At 41.2% G+C, this 24473-nt stretch overlaps 1 protein-coding gene across 1 annotated transcript in view; it reads left to right on the forward strand.

The window, feature by feature from the left end:
• Window positions 1-24473, forward strand: part of ACADVL (acyl-CoA dehydrogenase very long chain) — a 184179-nt gene that overhangs the window by 91338 nt on the left and 68368 nt on the right. The window contains exons 12-14 of the mRNA XM_053718432.1: window positions 4994-5080; window positions 11843-11905; window positions 12117-12218. Coding sequence (XP_053574407.1) covers window positions 4994-5080; window positions 11843-11905; window positions 12117-12218 — 252 coding nt within the window. The remainder of the gene's footprint in view (window positions 1-4993; window positions 5081-11842; window positions 11906-12116; window positions 12219-24473) is intronic.

Here is a 24473-nt window from a genome sequence, read left to right on the forward strand (position 1 = left end):
AATGTATCAGAATTGCTTCTATACTGTGCTGTTCAAGACAAAAAACACAAAAGTGCCACAATAGTGTGTATCAGTGTGATCATTTAATGTAGCGCAACAAATGTAATATACTCACAAGATGTAGGGCACTTGAGAAGTGCCACAAAAGCCTCCTGGACACTTGTCAGCTGTCCAGCTCACTGATAGCATTGATATCCCCTTGGTTCACTTGTTCAGCTCACAAACGGACTCCAATGCAGCACACTAGGATCTCCCTGCAGCTCAATATTCAGATGAGTGCAAGTATGGCTACCAATGTTGGATGTGCAAAGTTGCTAAAAATTGCCGTGCTACTTCACGGCACGGCAATTTTTAGCAACTTTGCACATCCAACATTGGTAGCCATACTTGCACTCATCTGAATATTGAGCTGCAGGGAGATCCTAGTGTGCTGCATTGGAGTCCGTTTGTGAGCTGAACAAGTGAACCAAGGGGATATTGATGCTATCAGTGAGCTGGACAGCTGACAAGTGTCCAGGAGGCTTTTGTGGCACTTCTCAAGTGCCCTACATCTTGTGAGTATATTACATTTGTTGCGCTACATCAAATGATCACACTGATACACACTATTGTGGCACTTTTGTGTTTTTTGTCTTGAACAGCACAGTATAGAAGCAATTCTGATACATTTCAGCTAGCTGGACGGCTGCTAACAGTTCAGAAGGCATTTGTGGCACTTCTCAAGTGCTGGAAATTTTGTAAGTAGTTTTTATTTGGGGGCAAGGCCTACTGAATTCAAAACGATACACACCATTTGGCGCCTCTTCTCTCTCTTCTCTTTTTGAACAGAACCTGTGATTGCCAACACCTTTCTGGAATGAGATTGCTGCCTGGAGATTACAAACACCTCTGAGAGTGTGGACTATCTTATTATACATTGTTAGAGAGATAGTTTATTCATTATAACAAACTACATCATACTTAGATACTCTTAACCGAACAAGTTATACATCTATTTGTAGGTTATCATTACTGTTCTTGTTGTATTATTGCCAATATTAACAACTTTTCTATGACAGTTTTACAGCACATTATACACTAATACTGGCGGATTATTGCTAGTATTTGAGGGCGCCTCTAATTTTATTTTTAACAATTTTCATTCAATGCCTTGATGGCTTGGCCTCTGCTGGCCTTAGGTTATAAGGTTCCAGTGAGACAACATAACCTCAGGGGCTTACATCAACCAGCAGGGAGGGACTCGGAGTTCCTCAGCCATGAAGCATGTGGCTCGGATCATTCAGTGGGCGGAAACTCACAATTGCTGTCTATCTGCCATCCACATTCCAGGAGTGGACAACTGGGAGGTGGATTTCTTAAGCAGACAGACTTTTCATCCCGGGGAGTGGGAACTCCATCGGGAGGTGTTCTGCAGGTTAACCATTAAATGGGGGGGGTTCCGGAGTTGGATCTGATGGTGTCTCGACAGAACGCCAAGCTTACAAAGTATGGTTCAAGGTCAAGGGATCCTCAATCCTTCCTGATAGATGCTCTGGGAGTTCCTTGGAACTTCTGGTTGGTATACCTGTTTCCTCCGTTTGCTCTCCTTCCACGAGTCATTGCTCGTATCAAGCAGAAGCGAGCGTCTGTGATTCTAATAGCTCCTGCGTGGCCTCGCAGGATATGGTATGCAGACTTAGTGGAGATGTCGTCTTTCCCTCCTTAAGACTTCCTCTGCGGAAGGACCTTCTACTTCAGGGTCCCTTCCTTCAACTAAATCTTGTTTCTCTGAAGCTAACTGCTTGGAGATTGAACGCTTAGTTCTGTCTAGGTGTGGATTTTCTGAGTCGGTTATTGAGATCATGATTCAGGCTCACAAGCCTGTTACTAGAAAGATTTACCATAAGATATGGTGTACATATCTTTATTGGTGTGAAACCAAGGGCTATTCTTGGAGTAAAGTCAGGATTCCTAAGATTTTGTCCTTTCTCCAGGAAGGTCTGGAGAATGGTTTGTCTGTCAGTACTCTGAAGGGTCAGATTTCTGCTCTGTCTATTTTGTGGCACAGGTGTCTGGCGGACGTGCCAGATGTGCAATCTTTTTGTCAGGCCTTGGTCAGAATCAGGCCTGTGTTTAAGTCCATTGCTCCGCCTTGGAGCCTTAACCTTGTTCTTAAAGTTTTGCAGCAGGCCCCGTTTGAGCCACTGCATTCCATAGATATTAAGTTGTTGTCTTGGAAGGTTTTGTTTCTTACTGCTATCTCTTCTGCTCAGAGTGTCTCGGAACTCTTAGCTTTGCAGTGCACTTTGCCTTATCTCATTTTTCATGCAGATAAGGCAGTTCTTCGTACTAAGTTTGGTTTCCTTCCTAAGGTTGTTTCGGATAGAAATATTAATCAGGAAATTGTTGTTCCTTCTCTCTGTCCTAATCCTCCTTCTCATAAAGAACGTTTGTTACACAACTTGGATGTTGTGCATGCTCTTAAATTCTACTTGCAGACGACTAAGGATTTTCGCCAGTCTTCTTCCTTGTTTGTTAGTTTTTCTGGTAAACGTAAAGATCAGAAAGCTACTGCTACTTCTCTTTCTCTCTGGTTGAGAAGTATAATTTGTTTGGCGTATGAGACTGCTGAACTAGGGCTGTCTCCTCTTCTTGGGCTTTTGAAAATGAAGCTTCTGTGGAACAGATTTGCAAGGCTGCAACTTGGTCCTCTTTGCATACTTTTTCCAAATTTTATAAATTTGATACTTTTGCCTTGGCTGAGTCTTCTTTTGGGAGAAAGGTTCTTCAAGCAGTGGTGCCTTCTGTTTAGGTCTACCTGTCTTGTCCCTCCCTAGTCCTCCGTGTCCTTTAGCTTGGGTATTGGTTCCCAACAGTAATTGAGGATGCCATGGACTCACCATATCATAGGAAATAAAACCAAATTTATGCTTACCTGATAAATTTCTTTCTTTCTGGATATGGTGAGTCCACGGCTCCGGCCTTTATTTGAAGACCGTTTTTATTTTCTATACTAAACCTCAGGCACCTCTACATCTTTGTGTTACTCCTATTCTCAATTTTCCTTTGGTCGAATGACTGGGGTTTGTGGGGAGGGGAGTAATCCTTAACAGCTTTGCTGTGGTGCTCTGTGCTTCCTCCTGCTGTCCAGGAGTGATATTCCCAACAGTAATTGAGGATGCCGTGGACTCACCATATCCGCAAAGAAAGAAATTTATCAGGTAAGCATAAATTTAGTTTTTTCTATAGCCAAACTTCACCCACCATTTGCCTTATTTGGAGGAGACAATCTTGGCTTTAGACAGCAGTCTACCAGTCTAGCCACAGACATAAAGTTAGTTTAAAATGCATTTATTTGCAGTTGTTATCAGTTAAAGGGATATGAAACTCCATTTTTTTCTTTCATGATTCAGATAGACCATGCGATTTTAAACAACTTTATTTACTTCTATTAATTTTTATTTGTTCTCTTGGTATCCTTTTTTTTAAAAGCAGGGACATATTCTAAGCTGCCAGACCATTTTTGGAGCACTATGTGGCAGCGGTTTTGCAAGAATCGTATCCATTTGCAAGAGCACTAGATGACAGCACTATTTCCTGCCATGTAGTGCTCCAGATACCTACCTAGGTATCTTTTCTACACAGAATATCATGGAAACAAAGCAAATTTGATGATGGAAATAAATTGCACACTTTTTTAAAATGGTCTGCTCTGTCTGAATTACAAAAGAAAATTTTTGAGTTTTATATCCCTTTAAAGTCAATTAGTGACAGATATCTAGCAAAGTTGGCCTTTAAAAATCATCGGTGTGCATTTCATGTTCTGAGTATTAGAAATTGCTCAATTTTTTTTAGCTAAATTACATGAAAAGGGTGTAAAATAAATATAGAAAATATATTGCAAATTGGTTTCATTATGCATAGATAAACATTTTATATAGACATATCAAGGTGTTTACTGTCCCTTTTAATGATATGATTAAGCACGTCAAAGCTTTTTTCCCTGTTTCTAAGGGCCCAATGATCTAAAGGTTTCTGGGCTTGCAAAATTATTTAAGAAATGCTCGCCAGTACTTCTGTTTGCCTGGTGGAATTCTCTAAAGCCACTTTTTACCCTGAAAACAGAATGTCTCGCTAAGAATCGTATACTGCGTTTTTGTAAGGGAAGGATGTGCGTACATTACAAACGTGCACAATGAAAATCATAATTTTAGAAATAATTCACACAAAAATACACCTAAAAAAATTTGTATTGTTAAGGTGCACCAAAAATCGTAACAGAATTGTTCACCATAAATTATATCTTATCAAAAATGTAAAATTTGTGTGTACATTACACAGGAATAAATCATATTAAATATGCACAAAGTAAATTTGTAATTTAAGTACATTAGATGTGCAAAAAAACACAATAAAAATTGTACTTATAAGTACAAAATGGGCTGAACATGGGCATGTATGATATTGTCTCTCTAATTCAAGCAGAATTTTCTAAACATTTCCGCTCTACAGATCTCACTGTTTGTTCTTGCTACTTAAAAGGTGGCAAGCTTTTATCAAAATACAGAAACTCTAATTACTCTGAAAGAAAAACATATGTGTATGAAAATAACAACAGCGAATTTAAGTTACAGTGCACTGAAAACCGCTTATTTTGATTTGTATTTGGCGTAATATTTAAGTTTAATCATACGCCGGCTTCTTCCTGTGTACCTCGTCCTCCATTGCAAACTTTTTCATACAAGAGAGCTCTCATTATTTTTATGGGAGACAGCTCACTACTTGCAGGGACAGCCCATTTTATTTGATAATTGCACCAAGTCTGTCCACGTGAGGCTAAACGTGGTTGTTCACATTTTTCTTGTGAACTTTTGGTCATAGGGGCCCTTAGTGAGAAATTGTATGTCCTCCAATAAATTTAAAATTCCACTGTATATTTTATTGCTCTGAATGTATTTCTGCTTACACATTTATTTATTCATTTTAATCTGTTCTCTCTGTATCTCAATTTAAGTCCATGGCATACATGATCAGCGCAAACATGGATTCCGGTAGTAAAGATTTCCAGATAGAAGCTGCAATCAGCAAAATTTTTGGCTCGGTAAGTTTGTGACCTATGTGTGAGAACTGAGTTATCCGTGGGCCTTACTGTACGTCTGTGTTAAGAAGGCATTGGTGTACTTATGGTAGATATGAGCAGCAGTCAGAGTGTTTTGTAGGTTAGCGTACCCTCAATAAATTAGATGTGGCTGTGAATGTTGTTTCTGCTTTAAGAGACCCATCTGTGTACTTTCATGTAATGCTCTTAACCCAGTCTCAGAGGGAGCACATGAAAGCTACCTCATTTGTTTCTTCTTGTGCTGAGCTTAAAGGGACACTGAACCCAAATTTGTTCTTTCTTTCATGTAATTAACAAGAGTCCATGAGCTAGTGACGTATGGGATATACATTCCTACCAGGAGGGGCAAAGTTTCCCAAACCTTAAAATGCCTATAAATACACCCCTCACCACACCCACAAATCAGTTTTACAAACTTTGCCTCCAAGGGAGGTGGTGAAGTAAGTTTGTGCTAGATTCTACGTTGATATGCGCTCCGCAGCAAGTTGGAGCCCGGTTTTCCTCTCAGCGTGCAGTGAATGTCAGAGGGATGTGAAGAGAGTATTGCCTATTGAATGCAGTGATCTCCTTCTACGGGGTCTATTTCATAAGGTTCTCTGTTATCGGTCGTAGAGATTCATCTCTTACCTCCCTTTTCAGATCGACGATATACTCTTATATTTACCATTTCCTCTACTGATTCTCGTTTCAGTACTGGTTTGGCTTTCTACAAACATGTAGATGAGTGTCCTGGGGTAAGTAAGTCTTATTTTCTGTGACACTCTAAGCTATGGTTGGGCACTTTATTTATAAAGTTCTAAATATATGTATTCAAACATTTATTTGCCTTGTCTCAGAATGTTCAACTTTCCTTATTTTCAGACAGTCAGTTTCATATTTGGGATTATGCATTGAATTATCATATTTTTTCTTACCTCAAAAATTTGACTTTTTTCCCTGTGGGCTGTTAGGCTCGCGGGGGCTGAAAATGCTTCATTTTATTGCGTCATTCTTGGCGCAGACTTTTTTGGCGCAAAAATTCTTTTCCGTTTCCGGCGTCATACGTGTCGCCGGAAGTTGCGTCATTTTTTGACGTTATTTTGCGCCAAAAATGTCGGCGTTCCGGATGTGGCGTCATTTTTGGCGCCAAAAGCATTTAGGCGCCAAATAATGTGGGCGTCTTATTTGGCGCTAAAAAATATGGGCGTCGCTTTTGTCTCCACATTATTTCAGTCTCATTTTTCATTTGCTTCTGGTTGCTAGAAGCTTGATGTTTGGCATTTTTTCCCATTCCTGAAACTGTCTTATAAGGAATTTGATCTATTTTGCTTTATATGTTGTTTTTTCTCTTACATATTGCAAGATGTCTCACGTTGCATCTGAGCCAGAAGATACTACAGGAAAACCACTGCCTGCTGGATCTACCAAAGCTAAGTGTATCTGCTGTAAACTTTTGGTAGCTATTCCTCCAGCTGTTGTTTGTAATAATTGTCATGACAAACTTGTTAAAGCAGATAATATTTCCTTTAGTGATGTACCATTGCCTGTTGCAGTTCCCTCAACATCTAAGGTGCAGAATGTTCCTGATAACATAAGAGATTTTGTTTCTGAATCCATAAAGAAGGCTTTGTCTGTTATTTCTCCTTCTAGTAAACGTAAAAAGTCTTTTAAATCTTCTCTCTCTACAGATGAATTTTTAAATGAACACCATCATTCTGATTCTTTGGACTCTTCTGGTTCAGAGGATTCTATCTCAGAGATTGATGCTGATAAATCTTCATATTTATTTAAGATGGAATTTATTCGCTCTTTACTTAAAGAAGTACTAATTGCTTTAGAAATAGAGGATTCTAGTCCTCTTGATACTAATTCTATACGTTTGGATAAGGTTTTTAAAGCTCCTGCGGTTATTCCAGAAGTCTTTCCTGTTCCTAATGCTATTTCTGCTGTAATTTCCAAGGAATGGGATAAATTGGGTAATTCATTTACTCCTTCTAAACGTTTTAAGCAATTATATCCTGTTCCGCCTGACAGGTTAGAATTTTGGGACAAAATCCCTAAAGTTGATGGGGCTATTTCTACCCTTGCTAAACGTACTACCATTCCTACGTCAGATGGTACCTCGTTTAAGGATCCTTTAGATAGAAAAATTGAATCTTTTCTAAGAAAAGCTTATCTATGTTCAGGTAATCTTCTTAGACCTGCTATATCATTGGCTGATGTTGCTGCAGCTTCAACTTTTTGGTTGGAAACTCTAGCGCAACAAGTAACAAATCGTGATTCTCATGATATTATTATTCTTCTCCAGCATGCTAATAATTTCATCTGTGATGCCATTTTTGATATTATTAGAGTTGATGTTAGGTTTATGTCTCTGGCTATCTTAGCCAGAAGAGCTTTATGGCTTAAGACCTGGAATGCTGATATGGCTTCTAAATCAACTCTACTTTCCATTTCTTTCCAGGGAAACAAATTATTTGGTTCTCAGTTGGATTCTATTATTTCAACTGTTACTGGTGGGAAAGGAACTTTTTTACCACAGGATAAAAAGTCTAAAGGTAAAAACAGGGCTAACAATCGTTTTCGTTCCTTTCGTTTCAACAAAGAACAAAAGCCTGATCCTTCGTCCTCAGGAGCAGTTTCAGTTTGGAAACCATCTCCAGTCTGGAATAAATCCAAGCCTGCTAGAAAGGCAAAGCCTGCTTCTAAGTTCACATGAAGGTACGGCCCTCATTCCAGTTCAGCTGGTAGGGGGCAGGTTACGTTTTTTCAAAGAAATTTGGATCAATTCTGTTCACAATCTTTGGATTCAGAACATTGTTTCAGAAGGGTACAGAATTGGTTTCAAGATGAGACCTCCTGCAAAGAGATTTTTTCTTTCCCATGTCCCAGTAAATCCAGTGAAAGCTCAAGCATTTCTGAATTGTGTTTCAGATCTAGAGTTGGCTGGAGTAATTATGCCAGTTCCAGTTCCGGAACAGGGGATGGGGTTTTATTCAAATCTCTTCATTGTACCAAAGAAGGAGAATTCCTTCAGACCAGTTCTGGATCTAAAATTATTGAATCGTTATGTAAGGATACCAACGTTCAAGATGGTAACTGTAAGGACTATATTGCCTTTTGTTCAGCAAGGGAATTATATGTCCACAATAGATTTACAGGATGCATATCTGCATATTCCGATTCATCCAGATCATTATCAGTTCCTGAGATTCTCTTTTCTAGACAAGCATTACCAATTTGTGGCTCTACCGTTTGGCCTTGCTACAGCTCCAAGAATTTTCACAAAGATTCTCGGTGCCCTTCTGTCTGTAATCAGAGAACATGGTATTGTGGTATTTCCTTATTTGGACGATATCTTGGTACTTGCTCAGTCTTTACATTTAGCAGAGTCTCATACGAATCGACTTGTGTTGTTTCTTCAAGATCATGGTTGGAGGATCAATTTACCAAAAAGTTCTTTGATTCCTCAAACAAGGGTAACCTTTCTGGGTTTTCAGATAGATTCAGTGTCCATGACTCTGTCTTTAACAGACAAGAGACGTCTAAAATTGATTACAGCTTGTCGAAACCTTCAGTCTCAATCATTCCCTTCGGTAGCCTTATGCATGGAAATTCTAGGTCTTATGACTGCTGCATCGGACGCGATCCCCTTTGCTCGTTTTCACATGCGACCTCTTCAGCTCTGTATGCTGAACCAATGGTGCAGGGATTACACGAAGATATATCAATTAATATCTTTAAAACCGATTGTTCGACACTCTCTAACGTGGTGGACAGATCACCTTCGTTTAATTCAGGGGGCTTCTTTTGTTCTTCCGACCTGGACTGTAATTTCAACAGATGCAAGTCTCACAGGTTGGGGAGCTGTGTGGGGATCTCTGACGGCACAAGGAGTTTGGGAATCTCAGGAGGTGAGATTACCGATCAATATCTTGGAACTCCGTGCAGTTTTCAGAGCTCTTCAGTTTTGGCCTCTTCTGAAGAGAGAATCGTTCATTTGTTTTCAGACAGACAATGTCACAACTGTGGCATACATCAATCATCAAGGAGGGACTCACAGTCCTCTGGCTATGAAAGAAGTATCTCGAATTTTGGTTTGGGCGGAATCCAGCTCCTGTCTAATCTCTGCGGTTCATATCCCAGGTGTAGACAATTGGGAAGCGGATTATCTCAGTCGCCAAACGTTGCATCCGGGCGAATGGTCTCTTCACCCAGAGGTATTTCTTCAGATTGTTCAAATGTGGGGACTCCCAGAGATAGATCTGATGGCCTCTCATCTAAACAAGAAACTTCCCAGGTATCTGTCCAGATCCCGGGATCCTCAGGCGGAGGCAGTGGATGCATTATCACTTCCTTGGAAGTATCATCCTGCCTATATCTTTCCGCCTCTAGTTCTTCTTCCAAGAGTAATCTCCAAGATTCTGAGGGAATGCTCGTTTGTTCTGCTAATAGCTCCGGCATGGCCTCACAGGTTTTGGTATGCGGATCTTGTCCGGATGGCATCTTGCCAACCATGGACTCTTCCGTTAAGACCAGACCTTCTGTCACAAGGTCCTTTTTTCCATCCGGATCTGAAATCCTTAAATTTAAAGGTATGGAGATTGAACGCTTGATTCTTGGTCAAAGAGGTTTCTCTGACTCCGTGATTAATACTATGTTACAGGCTCGTAAATCTGTATCTCGAGAGATATATTATAGAGTCTGGAAGACTTATATTTCTTGGTGTCTTTCTCATCATTTTTCTTGGCATTCTTTTAGAATACCGAGAATTTTACAGTTTCTTCAGGATGGTTTAGATAAGGGTTTGTCCACAAGTTCTTTGAAAGGACAAATCTCCGCTCTTTCTGTTCTTTTTCACAGAAAGATTGCTATTCTTCCTGATATTCATTGTTTTGTACAAGCTTTGGTTCGTATAAAACCTGTCATTAAGTCAATTTCTCCTCCTTGGAGTTTGAATTTGGTTCTGGGAGCTCTTCAAGCTCCTCCGTTTGAACCTATGCATTCATTGGACATTAAATTACTTTCTTGGAAAGTTTTGTTCCTTTTGGCCATCTCTTCTGCTAGAAGAGTTTCTGAATTATCTGCTCTTTCTTGTGAGTCTCCTTTTCTGATTTTTCATCAGGATAAGGCGGTGTTGCGAACTTCTTTTGAATTTTTACCTAAAGTTGTGAATTCCAACAACATTAGTAGAGAAATTGTGGTTCCTTCATTATGTCCTAATCCTAAGAATTCTAAGGAGAAATCGTTGCATTCTTTGGATGTTGTTAGAGCTTTGAAATATTATGTTGAAGCTACGAAATCTTTCCGTAAGACTTCTAGTCTATTTGTTATCTTTTCCGGTTCTAGGAAAGGCCAGAAAGCTTCTGCCATTTCTTTGGCATCTTGGTTGAAATCTTTAATTCATCTTGCCTATGTTGAGTCGGGTAAAATTCCGCCTCAGAGAATTACAGCTCATTCTACTAGGTCAGTATCTACTTCCTGGGCGTTTAGGAATGAAGCTTCGGTTGACCAGATCTGCAAAGCAGCAACTTGGTCCTCTTTGCATACTTTTACTAAATTCTACCATTTTGATGTATTTTCTTCTTCTGAAGCAGTTTTTGGTAGAAAAGTTCTTCAGGCAGCGGTTTCAGTTTGAATCTTCTGCTTATGTTTTTTGTTAAACTTTATTTTTGGTGTGGATTATTTTCAGCAGGAATTGGCTGTCTTTATTTTATCCCTCCCTCTCTAGTGACTCTTGTGTGGAAAGATCCACATCTTGGGTAGTCATTATCCCATACGTCACTAGCTCATGGACTCTTGTTAATTACATGAAAGAAAACATAATTTATGTAAGAACTTACCTGATAAATTCATTTCTTTCATATTAACAAGAGTCCATGAGGCCCACCCTTTTTTGTGGTGGTTATGATTTTTTTGTATAAAGCACAATTATTCCAATTCCTTATTTTATATGCTTCGCACTTTTTTTCTTATCACCCCACTTCTTGGCTATTCGTTAAACTGATTTGTGGGTGTGGTGAGGGGTGTATTTATAGGCATTTTAAGGTTTGGGAAACTTTGCCCCTCCTGGTAGGAATGTATATCCCATACGTCACTAGCTCATGGACTCTTGTTAATATGAAAGAAATGAATTTATCAGGTAAGTTCTTACATAAATTATGTTTTCGTGATTCAGATAGAGCATGCAATTTTAAGCAACTTTCTAATTTACTCCTATTATCACATTTTCTTCATTCTCTTGGTATATTTATTTGAAAAGCAAAAATGTGAGTTTAGAAGCCGGCCCATTTTTGGTGAACAACCTGGGTTGTTCTTGATGATTGGTGGATAAATTCACCCACCAATAAACAAGTGCTGTCCATGATACTGAACCAAAAGTTGGCTGGCTCCTTAGCTTAGATGCCTTCTTTTTCAAATAAAGATAGGAAGAGAACGAAGAAAAATTGAAATATAAGAGTAAATGAGCAAGTTGCTTAAAATTGCATGCCTTATCTGAATCATAAAAGAAAAAAATTGGGTTCAGTGTCCCTTTAAGTTCAAGTTTTGTCTGCTTTTTTTCCTCTTTTTGTCTAGTCTTCTTGCTTGCCTAGGAGGTATATTAATTTGGCTTTACTAAATGTTAAATGGTGGCAAAGAGAGTGAGTGGCAAGGGAGAGCCACCTTTAAATTAATGTTTGTGAATGAGTCTAACTTAATGTACTGCCACTTAGAACATGAGGAAGAAATTTAAACAAAGTAAAAAAAATCCCTTTTTTCCTACAGGAAGCAGCTTGGTCAGTGACAGATGAATGTATCCAGATACTAGGAGGAACCGGTTTTATGAAGGTCGGGTATTGAGATCTTAACTAATTCCTTACTGTGTATGAATATTGTTTTCATACTATGCCTTTTTAAATATATATATCCCTTCACGTTTGTTTTATCTTCATCTGAGTCTGAGAAATTTCTTGTGTCCTTTTCCTCTTTACCTCTGCATTTCCTTTTTTATGTGTGTGCTTTACCCCATCTTTAACATACCTATATTTCATCTTTACAGGATGCTGGTGTTGAAAGGGTGCTCCGTGATCTTCGAATTTTCAGAATATTTGAAGGAACCAATGATATCTTGCGACTGTTTGTGGCATTAAATGGACTACAGGTAACACAACTACTTGAGAGTTACAACTTGAATTATCTCTTATACTGTTGTGATATCATATGACTATCAGAGGTGGGTTTATAGCTTCGTGCCACTGGGTTTAGGTAGAAACTTCATCTTTATATACTGTTACACTTCCTGCTAGTATCTGTTCTGTTCATAAATTCCTACGGTAGGTCTGCTGCTGCCTGTACTGCACAGATTAAACCAGAAGCCTTTGAGAAGGTGTGTTGTGTTAGAACCTTGAAGTGCAGTCACACCAGTGTACAATAGTATTCCTTGCTTATTCCCAATGAGTTTATTAAACTGTGTGTATTCACTGATTAATTCAAGGACTAATAATATAACTAATCTCTATGTTACTGCTCATAATTTATGCTTGATTTGACGTACACATAGTAAATGACCTGCAGAGATAAGTGCTGTTTCCCCTACTTTGGCCAAGCTCTCTAAAAGGCCTTCCTTCTGGACACTTATATGGGGAAGATTTTTGGGGGGTTTTGCAGAAAAGTTAGTGTGTTGGTTTGTTCCAGGGTGTTTTTTTTTTTCCCCATTAGATATTTTTGCTGCACTTTGTTCCTGAAGTATCCAAATGGACCTGTCCTGTTATAAAAACATTGTTCACATAACTTTATTATTACCAGGGGTATATTTGGAAGAGACAACATCTATAAAAGTGGTCAGACCGCGCTATTGAAAGCGTCACCCCCATAGAAAGAGATTAGCGAGTTACTGGGTATATAATAATAATTTTATATATATATACAGGGAGTGCAGAATTATTAGGCAAGTTGTATTTTTGAGGATTAATTTTATTATTGAACATTATAGCTATTTTAGGGGGATATCTGTGTGTGCAGGTGACTATTACTGTGCATAATTATTAGGCAACTTAACAAAAAACAAATATATACCCATTTCAATTATTTATTTTTACTAGTGAAACCAATATAACATCTCAACATTCACAAATATACATTTCTGACATTCAAAAACAAAACAAAAACAAATCAGTGACCAATATAGCCACCTTTCTTTGCAAGGACACTCAAAAGTCTGCCATACATGGATTCTGTCAGTGTTTTGATCTGTTCACCATCAACATTGCGTGCAGCAGCAACCACAGCCTCCCAGACACTGTTCAGAGAGGTGTACTGTTTTCCCTCCTTGTAAATCTCATATTTGATGATGGACCACAGGTTCTCAATGGGGTTCAGATCAGGTGAACAAGGAGGCCATGTCATTAGATTTTCTTCTTTCTTCTGTTAAGTGTGATCAGTCCACGGGTCATCATTACTTCTGGGATATTACTCCTCCCCAACAGGAAGTGCAAGAGGATTCACCCAGCAGAGCTGCATATAGCTCCTCCCCTCTACGTCACTCCCAGTCATTCTCTTGCACCCAACGACTAGATAGGATGTGTGAGAGGACTATGGTGATTATACTTAGTTTTATATCTTCAATCAAAAGTTTGTTATTTTAAAATAGCACCGGAGTGTGTTATTACCTCTCTGGCAGAGTTTGAAGAAGAATCTACCAGAGTTTTGCTATGATTTTAGCCGGAGTAGTTAAGATCATATTGCTGTTCTCGGCCATCTGAGGAGTGAGGTAAACTTCAGATCAGGGGACAGCGGGCAGATGAATCTGCATAGAGGTATGTAGCAGTTTTTATTTTCTGACAATGGAATTGATGAGAAAATCCTGCCATACCGATATAATGTCATGTATGTATACTTTACACTTCAGTATTCTGGGGAATGGTACTTCACTAGAATTACACTGTAAGAAATACATAAAGCTGTTTAATAACTAGAGATTATGTTTAACGTTTTTGCTGGAATGTAAAATCGTTTTCATTTGCTGAGGTACTGTGTGAATAAATGTTTGGGCACTATTTTTCCACTTGGCAGTTGCTTAATCTGTTTTTCTGACAGTTTCTGTTCTCCCTCACTGCTGTGTGTGAGGGGGAGGGGCCGTTTTTTGGCGCTTTTTCTATGCATCAAATATTTCAGTCAGCAACTCATTGTATTCCCTGCATGATCCGGTTCATCTCTACAGAGCTCAGGGGTCTTCAAAACTTATTTTGAGGGAGGTAATTTCTCTCAGCAGAGCTGTGAGAATTATAGTTTGACTGAGATAAAAAACGTTTATTCTGTAATTTGTTTCCTGCTTTCAGAATTTGTTATCTTTGCTAATGGGATTAAACCTTTGCTAAAGTTGTGTTGTTTACAAGGATTGAGGCTATAACTGTTTCAATTTATTAATTTTCAACTGTCATAGATCTTCTGTGCTTCTTAAAGGCACAGTACATTTTAATATTATTCTAATTGAATTGTATTTCCAAGTTGCAAGTTTATTTGCTAGTGTGTTAAACATGTCTGATTCAGAGGATGATACCTGTGTCATTTGTTGCAATGCCAAAGTGGAGCCCAATAGAAATTTATGTACTAACTGTATTGATGCTACTTTAAATAAAAGTCAATCTGTACAAATTGAACAAATTTCACCAAACAACGAGGGGAGAGTTATGCCGACTAACTCGCCTCACGTGTCAGTACCTACATCTCCCGCTCAGAGGGAGGTGCGTGATATTGTAGCGCCGAGTACATCTGGGCGGCCATTACAAATCACATTACAGGATATGGCTACTGTTATGACTGAGGTTTTGGCTAAATTACCAGAACTAAGAGGTAAGCGTGATCACTCTGGGGTGAGAACAGAGTGCGCTGATAATATTAGGGCCATGTCAGACACTGCGTCACAGGTGGCAGAACATGAGGACGGAGAACTTCATTCTGTGGGTGACGGTTCTGATCCAAACAGACTGGATTCAGATATTTCAAATTTTAAATTTAAACTGGAAAACCTCCGTGTATTACTAGGGGAGGTGTTAGCGGCTCTGAATGATTGTAACACAGTTGCAATACCAGAGAAAATGTGTAGGTTGGATAAATATTTTGCGGTACCGACGAGTACTGAGGTTTTTCCTATACCTAAGAGACTTACTGAAATTGTTACTAAGGAGTGGGATAGACCCGGTGTGCCGTTCTCACCCCCTCCGATATTTAGAAAAATGTTTCCAATAGACGCCACCACAAGGGACTTATGGCAAACGGTCCCTAAGGTGGAGGGAGCAGTTTCTACCTTAGCTAAGCGTACCACTATCCCGGTGGAGGATAGCTGTGCTTTTTCAGATCCAATGGATAAAAAGTTAGAGGGTTACCTTAAGAAAATGTTTGTTCAACAAGGTTTTATATTGCAACCCCTTGCATGCATTGCGCCGATCACGGCTGCAGCGGCATTCTGGATTGAGTCTCTGGAAGAGAACATTGGTTCAGCTACTCTGGACGACATTACGGACAGGCTTAGAGTCCTTAAACTAGCTAATTCATTCATTTCGGAGGCCGTAGTACATCTTACTAAACTTACGGCGAAGAATTCAGGATTCGCCATTCAGGCACGCAGGGCGCTGTGGCTAAAATCCTGGTCAGCTGATGTTACTTCTAAGTCTAAATTGCTTAATATACCTTTCAAAGGGCAGACATTATTCGGGCCCGGGTTGAAAGAGATTATCGCTGACATTACAGGAGGTAAAGGCCATGCCCTGCCTCAGGACAAAGCCAAGACTAGACAGTCTAATTTTCGTTCCTTTCGTAATTTCAAAGCAGGAGCAGCATCAACTTCCTCTGCACCAAAACAGGAAGGAGCTGTTGCTCGCTACAGACAAGGCTGGAAACCTAACCAGTCCTGGAACAAGGGCAAGCAGACTAGGAAACCTGCTGCTGCCCCTAAAACAGCATGAATTGAGGGCCCCCGATCCGGGATCGGATCTAGTGGGGGGGCAGACTTTCTCTCTTCGCCCAGGCTTGGGCAAGAGATGTTCAGGATTCCTGGGCGCTAGAGATAATATCTCAGGGATACCTTCTGGACTTCAAATACTCTCCTCCAAGAGAGAGATTTCATCTGTCAAGATTGTCAACAATCCAGACAAAGAAAGAGGCGTTTCTACACTGCGTACAAGAGCTCTTGTTAATGGGAGTAATCCATCCAGTTCCACGATCGGAACAGGGACAGGGGTTTTACTCAAATCTGTTTGTGGTTCCCAAAAAAGAGGGAACTTTCAGACCAATCCTGGACTTAAAGATCCTAAACAAATTCCTAAGAGTTCCATCGTTCAAGATGGAGACTATTCGGACAATTTTACCTATGATCCAAGAGGGTCAATACATGACCACTGTAGATTTAAAGGATGCTTACCTTCACATACCGATTCACAAAGATCATTATCGGTACCTAAGGTTTGCCTTCCTAGACAGGCATTACCAGTTTGTGGCTCTTCCATTCGGATTGGCTACAGCTCCAAGAATCTTCACAAAGGTTCTGGGTGCTCTTCTGGCGGTACTAAGACCGCGGGGAATCTCGGTAGCTCCATACCTAGACGACATTCTGATACAAGCTTCAAGCTTTCAAACTGCCAAGTCTCATACAGAGTTAGTGCTGGCATTTCTAAGGTCACATGGATGGAAGGTGAACGAAAAGAAAAGTTCACTCGTTCCACTCACAAGAGTTCCCTTCCTGGGGACTCTTATAGATTCTGTAGAAATGAAGATTTACCTGACAGAGGACAGGCTAACAAGACTTCAAAGTGCTTGCCGCACCCTTCATTCCATTCAACACCCGTCAGTGGCTCAATGCATGGAGGTAATCGGCTTAATGGTAGCGGCAATGGACATAGTACCCTTTGCACGCTTACACCTCAGACCACTGCAACTGTGCATGCTAAGTCAGTGGAATGGGGATTACTCAGACTTACCCCTTCTCTGAATCTGGATCAAGAGACCAGAAATTCTCTTCTATGGTGGCTTTCTCGGCCACATCTGTCCAGGGGGATGCCATTCAGCAGACCAGACTGGACAATTGTAACAACAGACGCCAGCCTTCTAGGTTGGGGTGCCGTCTGGAATTCTCTGAAGGCTCAGGGACAATGGAGTCAGGAGGAGAGTCTCCTGCCAATAAACATTCTGGAATTGAGAGCAGTTCTCAATGCCCTCCTGGCTTGGCCCCAGTTGACAACTCGGGGGTTCATCAGGTTTCAGTCGGACAACATCACGACTGTAGCTTACATCAACCATCAGGGAGGGACAAGAAGCTCCCTAGCTATGATGGAAGTATCAAAGATAATTTGCTGGGCAGAGTCTCACTCTTGCCACCTGTCAGCAATCCACATCCCGGGAGTGGAGAACTGGGAGGCGGATTTCTTAAGTCGTCAGACTTTTCATCCGGGGGAGTGGAAACTTCATCCGGAGGTCTTTGCCCAAATACTTCGACGTTGGGGCAAACCAGAGATAGATCTCATGGCGTCTCGACAGAACGCCAAGCTTCCTCGTTACGGGTCCAGATCCAGGGATCCAGGAGCAGTCCTGATAGATGCTCTGACAGCACCTTGGGACTTCAGGATGGCTTACGTGTTTCCACCCTTCCCGTTGCTTCCTCGATTGATTGCCAGAATCAAACAAGAGAGAGCATCAGTGATTCTAATAGCACCTGCGTGGCCACGCAGGACTTGGTATGCAGACCTGGTGGACATGTCATCCTGTCCACCTTGGTCTCTACCTCTGAAACAGGACCTTCTGATACAGGGTCCCTTCAAACATCAAAATCTAACTTCTCTGAAGCTGACTGCTTGGAAATTGAACGCTTGATTTTATCAAGACGTGGATTTTCTGAGTCAGTTATTGATACCTTAATACAGGCTAGGAAACCTGTTACCAGAAAGATTTACCATAAGATATGGCGTAAATACCTATATTGGTGTGAATCCAAAGGTTACTCTTGGAGTAAGGTTAGGATTCCTAGGATATTGTCTTTTCTACAAGAAGGTTTAGAAAAGGGTTTATCTGCTAGTTCATTAAAGGGACAGATCTCAGCTCTGTCCATTCTGTTACACAAACGTCTGTCAGAAGTTCCTGACGTCCAGGCTTTTTGTCAGGCTTTGGCCAGAATTAAGCCTGTGTTTAAAACTGTTGCTCCACCATGGAGTTTAAACCTTGTTCTTAATGTTTTACAGGGCGTTCCGTTTGAACCCCTTCATTCCATTGATATAAAGTTGTTATCTTGGAAAGTTCTATTTTTAATGGCTATTTCCTCGGCTCGAAGAGTCTCTGAATTATCAGCCTTACATTGTGATTCTCCTTATTTGATTTTTCATTCGGATAAGGTAGTCCTGCGTACTAAACCTGGGTTCTTACCTAAGGTAGTTACTAACAGGAATATCAATCAAGAGATTGTTGTTCCTTCTTTATGCCCAAATCCTTCTTCAAAGAAGGAACGTCTACTGCACAACCTGGATGTAGTCCGTGCTCTAAAATTTTACTTACAGGCAACTAAGTAATTTCGACAAACGTCTTCTCTGTTTGTCATTTACTCTGGGCAGAGGAGAGGTCAAAAAGCTTCCGCTACCTCTCTTTCTTTTTGGCTTCGTAGCATAATTCGTTTAGCTTATGAGACTGCTGGACAGCAGCCTCCTGAAAGAATTACAGCTCATTCTACTAGAGCTGTGGCTTCCACTTGGGCCTTCAAGAATGAGGCCTCTGTTGAACAGATTTGCAAGGCTGCAACTTGGTCTTCGCTTCATACTTTTTCCAAATTTTACAAATTTGACACTTTTGCTTCATCGGAGGCTATTTTTGGGAGAAAGGTTCTTCAGGCAGTGGTTCCTTCTGTATAAAGAGCCTGCCTATCCCTCCCGTCATCCGTGTACTTTTGCTTTGGTATTGGTATCCCAGAAGTAATGATGACCCGTGGACTGATCACACTTAACAGAAGAAAACATAATTTATGCTTACCTGATAAATTCCTTTCTTCTGTAGTGTGATCAGTCCACGGCCCGCCCTGTTTTTAAGGCAGGTAAATATTTTTTAATTTATACTCCAGTCACCACTTCACACTTGGCTTTTCCTTTCTCGTTGGTCCTTGGTCGAATGACTGGGAGTGACGTAGAGGGGAGGAGCTATATGCAGCTCTGCTGGGTGAATCCTCTTGCACTTCCTGTTGGGGAGGAGTAATATCCCAGAAGTAATGATGACCCGTGGACTGATCACACTACAGAAGAAAGGAATTTATCAGGTAAGCATAAATTATGTTTTTATACCCTTTCTTGCCAGCCACGCTGTGGAGTACTTGGACGCGTGTGATGGAGCATTGTCCTGCATGAAAATCATGTTTTTCTTGAAGGATGCAGGCTTCTTCCTGTACCACTGCTTGAAGAAGTTGTCTTCCAGAAACTGGCAGTAGGACTGGGAGTTGAGCTTGACTCCATCCTCAACCCGAAAAGGCCCCACAAGCTCATCTTTGATGATACCAGCCCAAACCAGTACTCCACCTCCACCTTGCTGGCGGGAGTCGGACTGGAGCTCTCTGCCCTTTACCAATCCAGCCACGGGCCCATCCATCTGGCCCATCAAGACTCACTCTCATTTCATCAGTCCATAAAACCTTAGAAAAATCAGTCTTGAGATATTTCTTGGCCCAGTCTTGACGTTTCAGCTTGTGTGTCTTGTTCAGTGGTGGTCATCTTTCAGCCTTTCTTACCTTGGCCATGTCTCTGAGTATTGCACACCTTGTGCTTTTGGGCACTCCAGTGATGTTGCAGCTCTGAAATATGGCCAAACTGGTGGCAAGTGGCATCTTGGCAGCTGCACGCTTGACTTTTCTCATTTCATGGGCAGTTATTTTGCGCCTTGGTTTTTCCATACGCTTCTTGCGACCCTGTTGACTATTTTGAATGAAACGCTTGATTGTTCGATGATCACGCTTCAGAAGCTTTGCAATTTTAAGAGTGCTGCATCCCTCTGCAAGATATCTCACTATTTTTTACTTTTCTGAGCCTGTCAAGTCCTTCTTTTGACCCATTTTGCCAAAGGAAAGGAAGTTGCCTAATAATTATGCACACCTGATATAGGGTGTTGATGTCATTAGACCACACCCCTTCTCATTACAGAGATGCACATCACCTAATATGCTTAATTGGTAGTAGGCTTTCGAGCCTATACAGCTTGGAGTAAGACAACATGCATAAAGAGGATGATGTGGTCAAAATACTCATTTGCCTAATAATTCTGCACACAGTGTATATACATATATATATATATATATATATATATATATATATATATATATATATATATTTATATATTTATTTTTTATGGATCGTTTATATGTTATATAGACTGGGTACCTTACAAATAAACTGAAAAGCTATACTAACATAATTTGATTATTCACCAGCAAAGGACCCTTCGGGTTTCAGGTGCTATTTGGACCCCATAGCATTTTGGCTGTTTCTTTGCAGCCGTAGTTTTCATCATGTCTGTTCAGCTACAGAAAGTTCTTTAGCTAGTCTTAGCTGTTTTGGGGGAGTTTCCTTGTCTCGGAAAACAGATTGCTCAAGAGTTACTGAAATATCTGAACTCTAACATTTAAATAATGCATACAGAGTTTAGTAGGTTAATGTTGTTTTTCTCCAACATAGGTGTGTCCGGTCCACGGCGTCATCCTTACTTGTGGGATATTCTCTTCCCCAACAGGAAATGGCAAAGAGCCCAGCAAAGCTGGTCACATGATCCTCCTAGGCTCCGCCTTCCCCAGTCATTCTCTTTGCCGTTGCACAGGCAACATCTCCACAGAGATGGCTCAGAGTTTTTTGGTGTTTAAATGTAGTTTTTATTCTTCTATCAAGAGTTTGTTATTTTAAAATAGTGCTGGTATGTACTATTTACTCTGAAACAGAAAAGAGATGAAGATTTCTGTTTGTAAGAGGAAAATGATTTTAGCAACCGTTACTAAAATCGATGGCTGTTTCCACACAGGACTGTTGAGAGGAATTAACTTCAGTTGGGGGAAACAGTGAGCAGACTTTGGCTGCTTGAGGTATGACACATTTCTAACAAGACTTGGTAATGCTGGAAGCTGTCATTTTCCCTATGGGATCCGGTAAGCCATTTTCTTAATTTTCAATATAAGAATAAAAGGGCTTCACAAGGGCTTTAAAGACTGGTAGACATTTTTCTGGGCCAAAACGATTACTTTATAAGCATTTAAATATATGTGATGAATGTGACAAACAAAGTAGGGACAATGATGCCACTGATAGTAATGTTGCCCAAAATGATTCCTTAAGTGAGGGGAGTAAGCATGGTACTGCATCATCTCCTTCTATGTCTACACCAGTCTTGCCCACTCAGGAGGTCCCTAGTGCATCTAGTGCGCCAATCCTCCTTACTATGCAACAATTAACGGCTGTAATGGATAATTCTATTAAAAACATTTTAGCCAAAATGCCCACTTATCAGCGAAAGCGCGACTGCTCTGTTTTAGATACTGAAGAGCATGAGGACGCTGATGATAATGGTTCTGTCATGCCCTTACACCAGTCTGAAGGGGCTAGGGAGGTTTTGTCTGAGGGAGAAATTTCAGATTCAGGAAAAATTTCTCAACAAGCTGAACCTGACGTTATTACATTTAAATTTAAATTGGAACATCTCCGCGCTCTGCTTAAGGAGGTGTTATCTACTCTGGATGATTGTGACAATTTGGTCATTCCAGAGAAATTATGTAAGATGGACAGGTTCCTAGAGGTCCCGGTGCCCCCCGAAGCTTTTCCTATACCCAAGCGGGTGGCGGACATTGTAAATAAAGAATGGGAAAGGCCCGGCATACCTTTTGTCCCTCCCCCTATATTTAAGAAATTATTTCCTATGGTCGACCCCAGGAAGGACTTATGGCAGACAGTCCCCAAGGTCGAGGGGGCGGTTTCTACTCTAAACAAACGCACCACTATCCCTATAGAAGATAGTTGTGCTTTCAAAGATCCTATGGATAAAAAATTAGAGGGTTTGCTTAAAAAGATGTTTGTTCAGCAAGGTTACCTTCTACAACCAATTTCATGCATTGTTCCTGTCACTACAGCAGCGTGTTTCTGGTTCGAGGAACTAGAAAAGTCGCTCAATCAAGCATCCTCTTATGAGGAGGTTATGGACAGAGTTCAAGCACTTAAGTTGGCTAACTCTTTTACCTTAGACGCCACTTTGCAATTAGCTAGATTAGCGGCGAAAAATTCAGGCTTTGCTATTGTGGCGCGCAGAGCGTTTTGGCTGAAGTCTTGGTCAGCGGATGTGTCCTCCAAGAACAGATTGCTTAACATCCCTTTCAAGGGGAAAACGCTGTTTGGCCCTGACTTGAAAGAGATTATTTCAGACATCACTGGGGGAAAGGGCCACGCCCTTCCTCAGGATAGGTCTTTTAAGGCTAAAAATAAAACAAATTTTCGTCCCTTTCGCAGAAAAGGACCAGCCTCAAATTCTACATCCTCTAAGCAAGAGGGTAATTCTTCTCAAACCAAGCCAGCCTGGAGACCGATGCAAGGCTGGAACAAAGGTAAGCAGGCCAAGAAGCCCGCTACCGCTACCAAGACAGCATGAGATGCTGGCCCCCGATCCGGGACCGGATCTGGTGGGGGGCAGACTCTCTCTCTTCGCTCAGGCTTGGGCAAGAGATGTTCAGGATCCTTGGGCACTAGAAATAGTTTCTCAAGGTTATCTCCTGGAATTCAAGGAACTACCCCCAAGGGGAAGGTTCCACAGGTCTCAATTGTCTTCAGACCAAATAAAAAGACAGGCATTCTTACATTGTGTAGAAGACCTGTTAAAAATGGGAGTGATTCATCCTGTTCCATTAGGAGAACAAGGGATGGGGTTTTACTCCAATCTGTTCATAGTTCCCAAAAAAGAGGGAACATTCAGGCCAATTTTGGATCTCAAGATCCTAAACAAATTTCTCAAGGTCCCATCGTTCAAGATGGAAACCATTCGGACAATTCTTCCTACCATCCAGGAAGGTCAATTCATGACCACGGTGGATTTAAAGGATGCGTATCTACATATTCCTATCCACAAGGAACATCATCGGTTCCTAAGATTCGCCTTTCTGGACAAGCATTACCAGTTTGTGGCACTTCCATTCGGACTAGCCACTGCTCCAAGAATTTTCACAAAGGTACTAGGGTCCCTTCTAGCGGTGCTAAGGCCAAGGGGCATTGCAGTAGTACCCTACTTGGACGACATACTGATTCAAGCGTCGTCTCTGCCACAAGCAAAGGCTCATACGGACATTGTCCTAGCCTTTCTCAGATCTCACGGGTGGAAAGTGAACGTAGAAAAAAGTTCTCTATTCCCGTCAACAAGAGTTCCCTTCTTGGGAACAATAATAGACTCCTTGGAAATGAAGATTTTTCTGACAGAAGCCAGAAAATCAAAACTTCTAAGCTCTTGTCAAGTACTTCATTCTGTTCTTCTTCCTTCCATAGCGCAGTGCATGGAAGTAATAGGTTTGATGGTTGCGGCAATGGACATAGTTCCTTTTGCGCGAATTCATCTAAGACCATTACAACTGTGCATGCTCAGACAGTGGAATGGGGATTATACAGATTTGTCCCCGACGATCCAAGTAGATCAGAGGACCAGAGATTCACTCCGTTGGTGGCTGACCCTGGACAACCTGTCCCAAGGGATGAGCTTCAGAAGACCAGAGCGGGTCATTGTAACGACCGACGCCAGCCTGCTGGGCTGGGGCGCGGTCTGGAAACACCTGAAGGCTCAGGGTCTATGGTCTCGGGAAGAATCTCTTCTCCCGATAAACATTCTGGAACTGAGAGCGATATTCAATGCTCTCAAGGCTTGGCCTCAACTAGCAAAGGCCAAATTCATAAGATTTCAATCAGACAACATGACGACTGTTGAATATATCAACCATCAGGGGGGAACAAGGAGTTCCCTGGCGATGGAAGAAGTGACCAAAGTAATTCACTGGGCGGAGCTTCACTCCTGCCACTTGTCTGCTATCCACATCCCAGGAGTGGAAAATTGGGAAGCGGATTTTCTGAGTCGTCAGACTTTTCATCCGGGGGAGTGGGAACTCCATCCGGAAATCTTTGCCCAAATAACTCAATTATGGGGCATTCCAGACATGGATCTGATGGCGTCTCGTCAGAACTTCAAGGTTCCTTGCTACGGGTCCAGATCCAGGGATCCCAAGGCGACTCTAGTAGATGCACTAGTAGCGCCCTGGACCTTCAACCTAGCTTATGTGTTCCCACCGTTTCCTCTCATTCCCAGGCTGGTAGCCAGGATCAATCAGGAGAGGGCTTCGGTGATCTTGATAGCTCCTGCGTGGCCACGCAGAAATTGGTATGCAGACCTG

The sequence above is a fragment of the Bombina bombina genome, chromosome 6, assembly GCF_027579735.1.
Source record: "Bombina bombina isolate aBomBom1 chromosome 6, aBomBom1.pri, whole genome shotgun sequence".
NCBI lineage: Eukaryota > Metazoa > Chordata > Amphibia > Anura > Bombinatoridae > Bombina > Bombina bombina.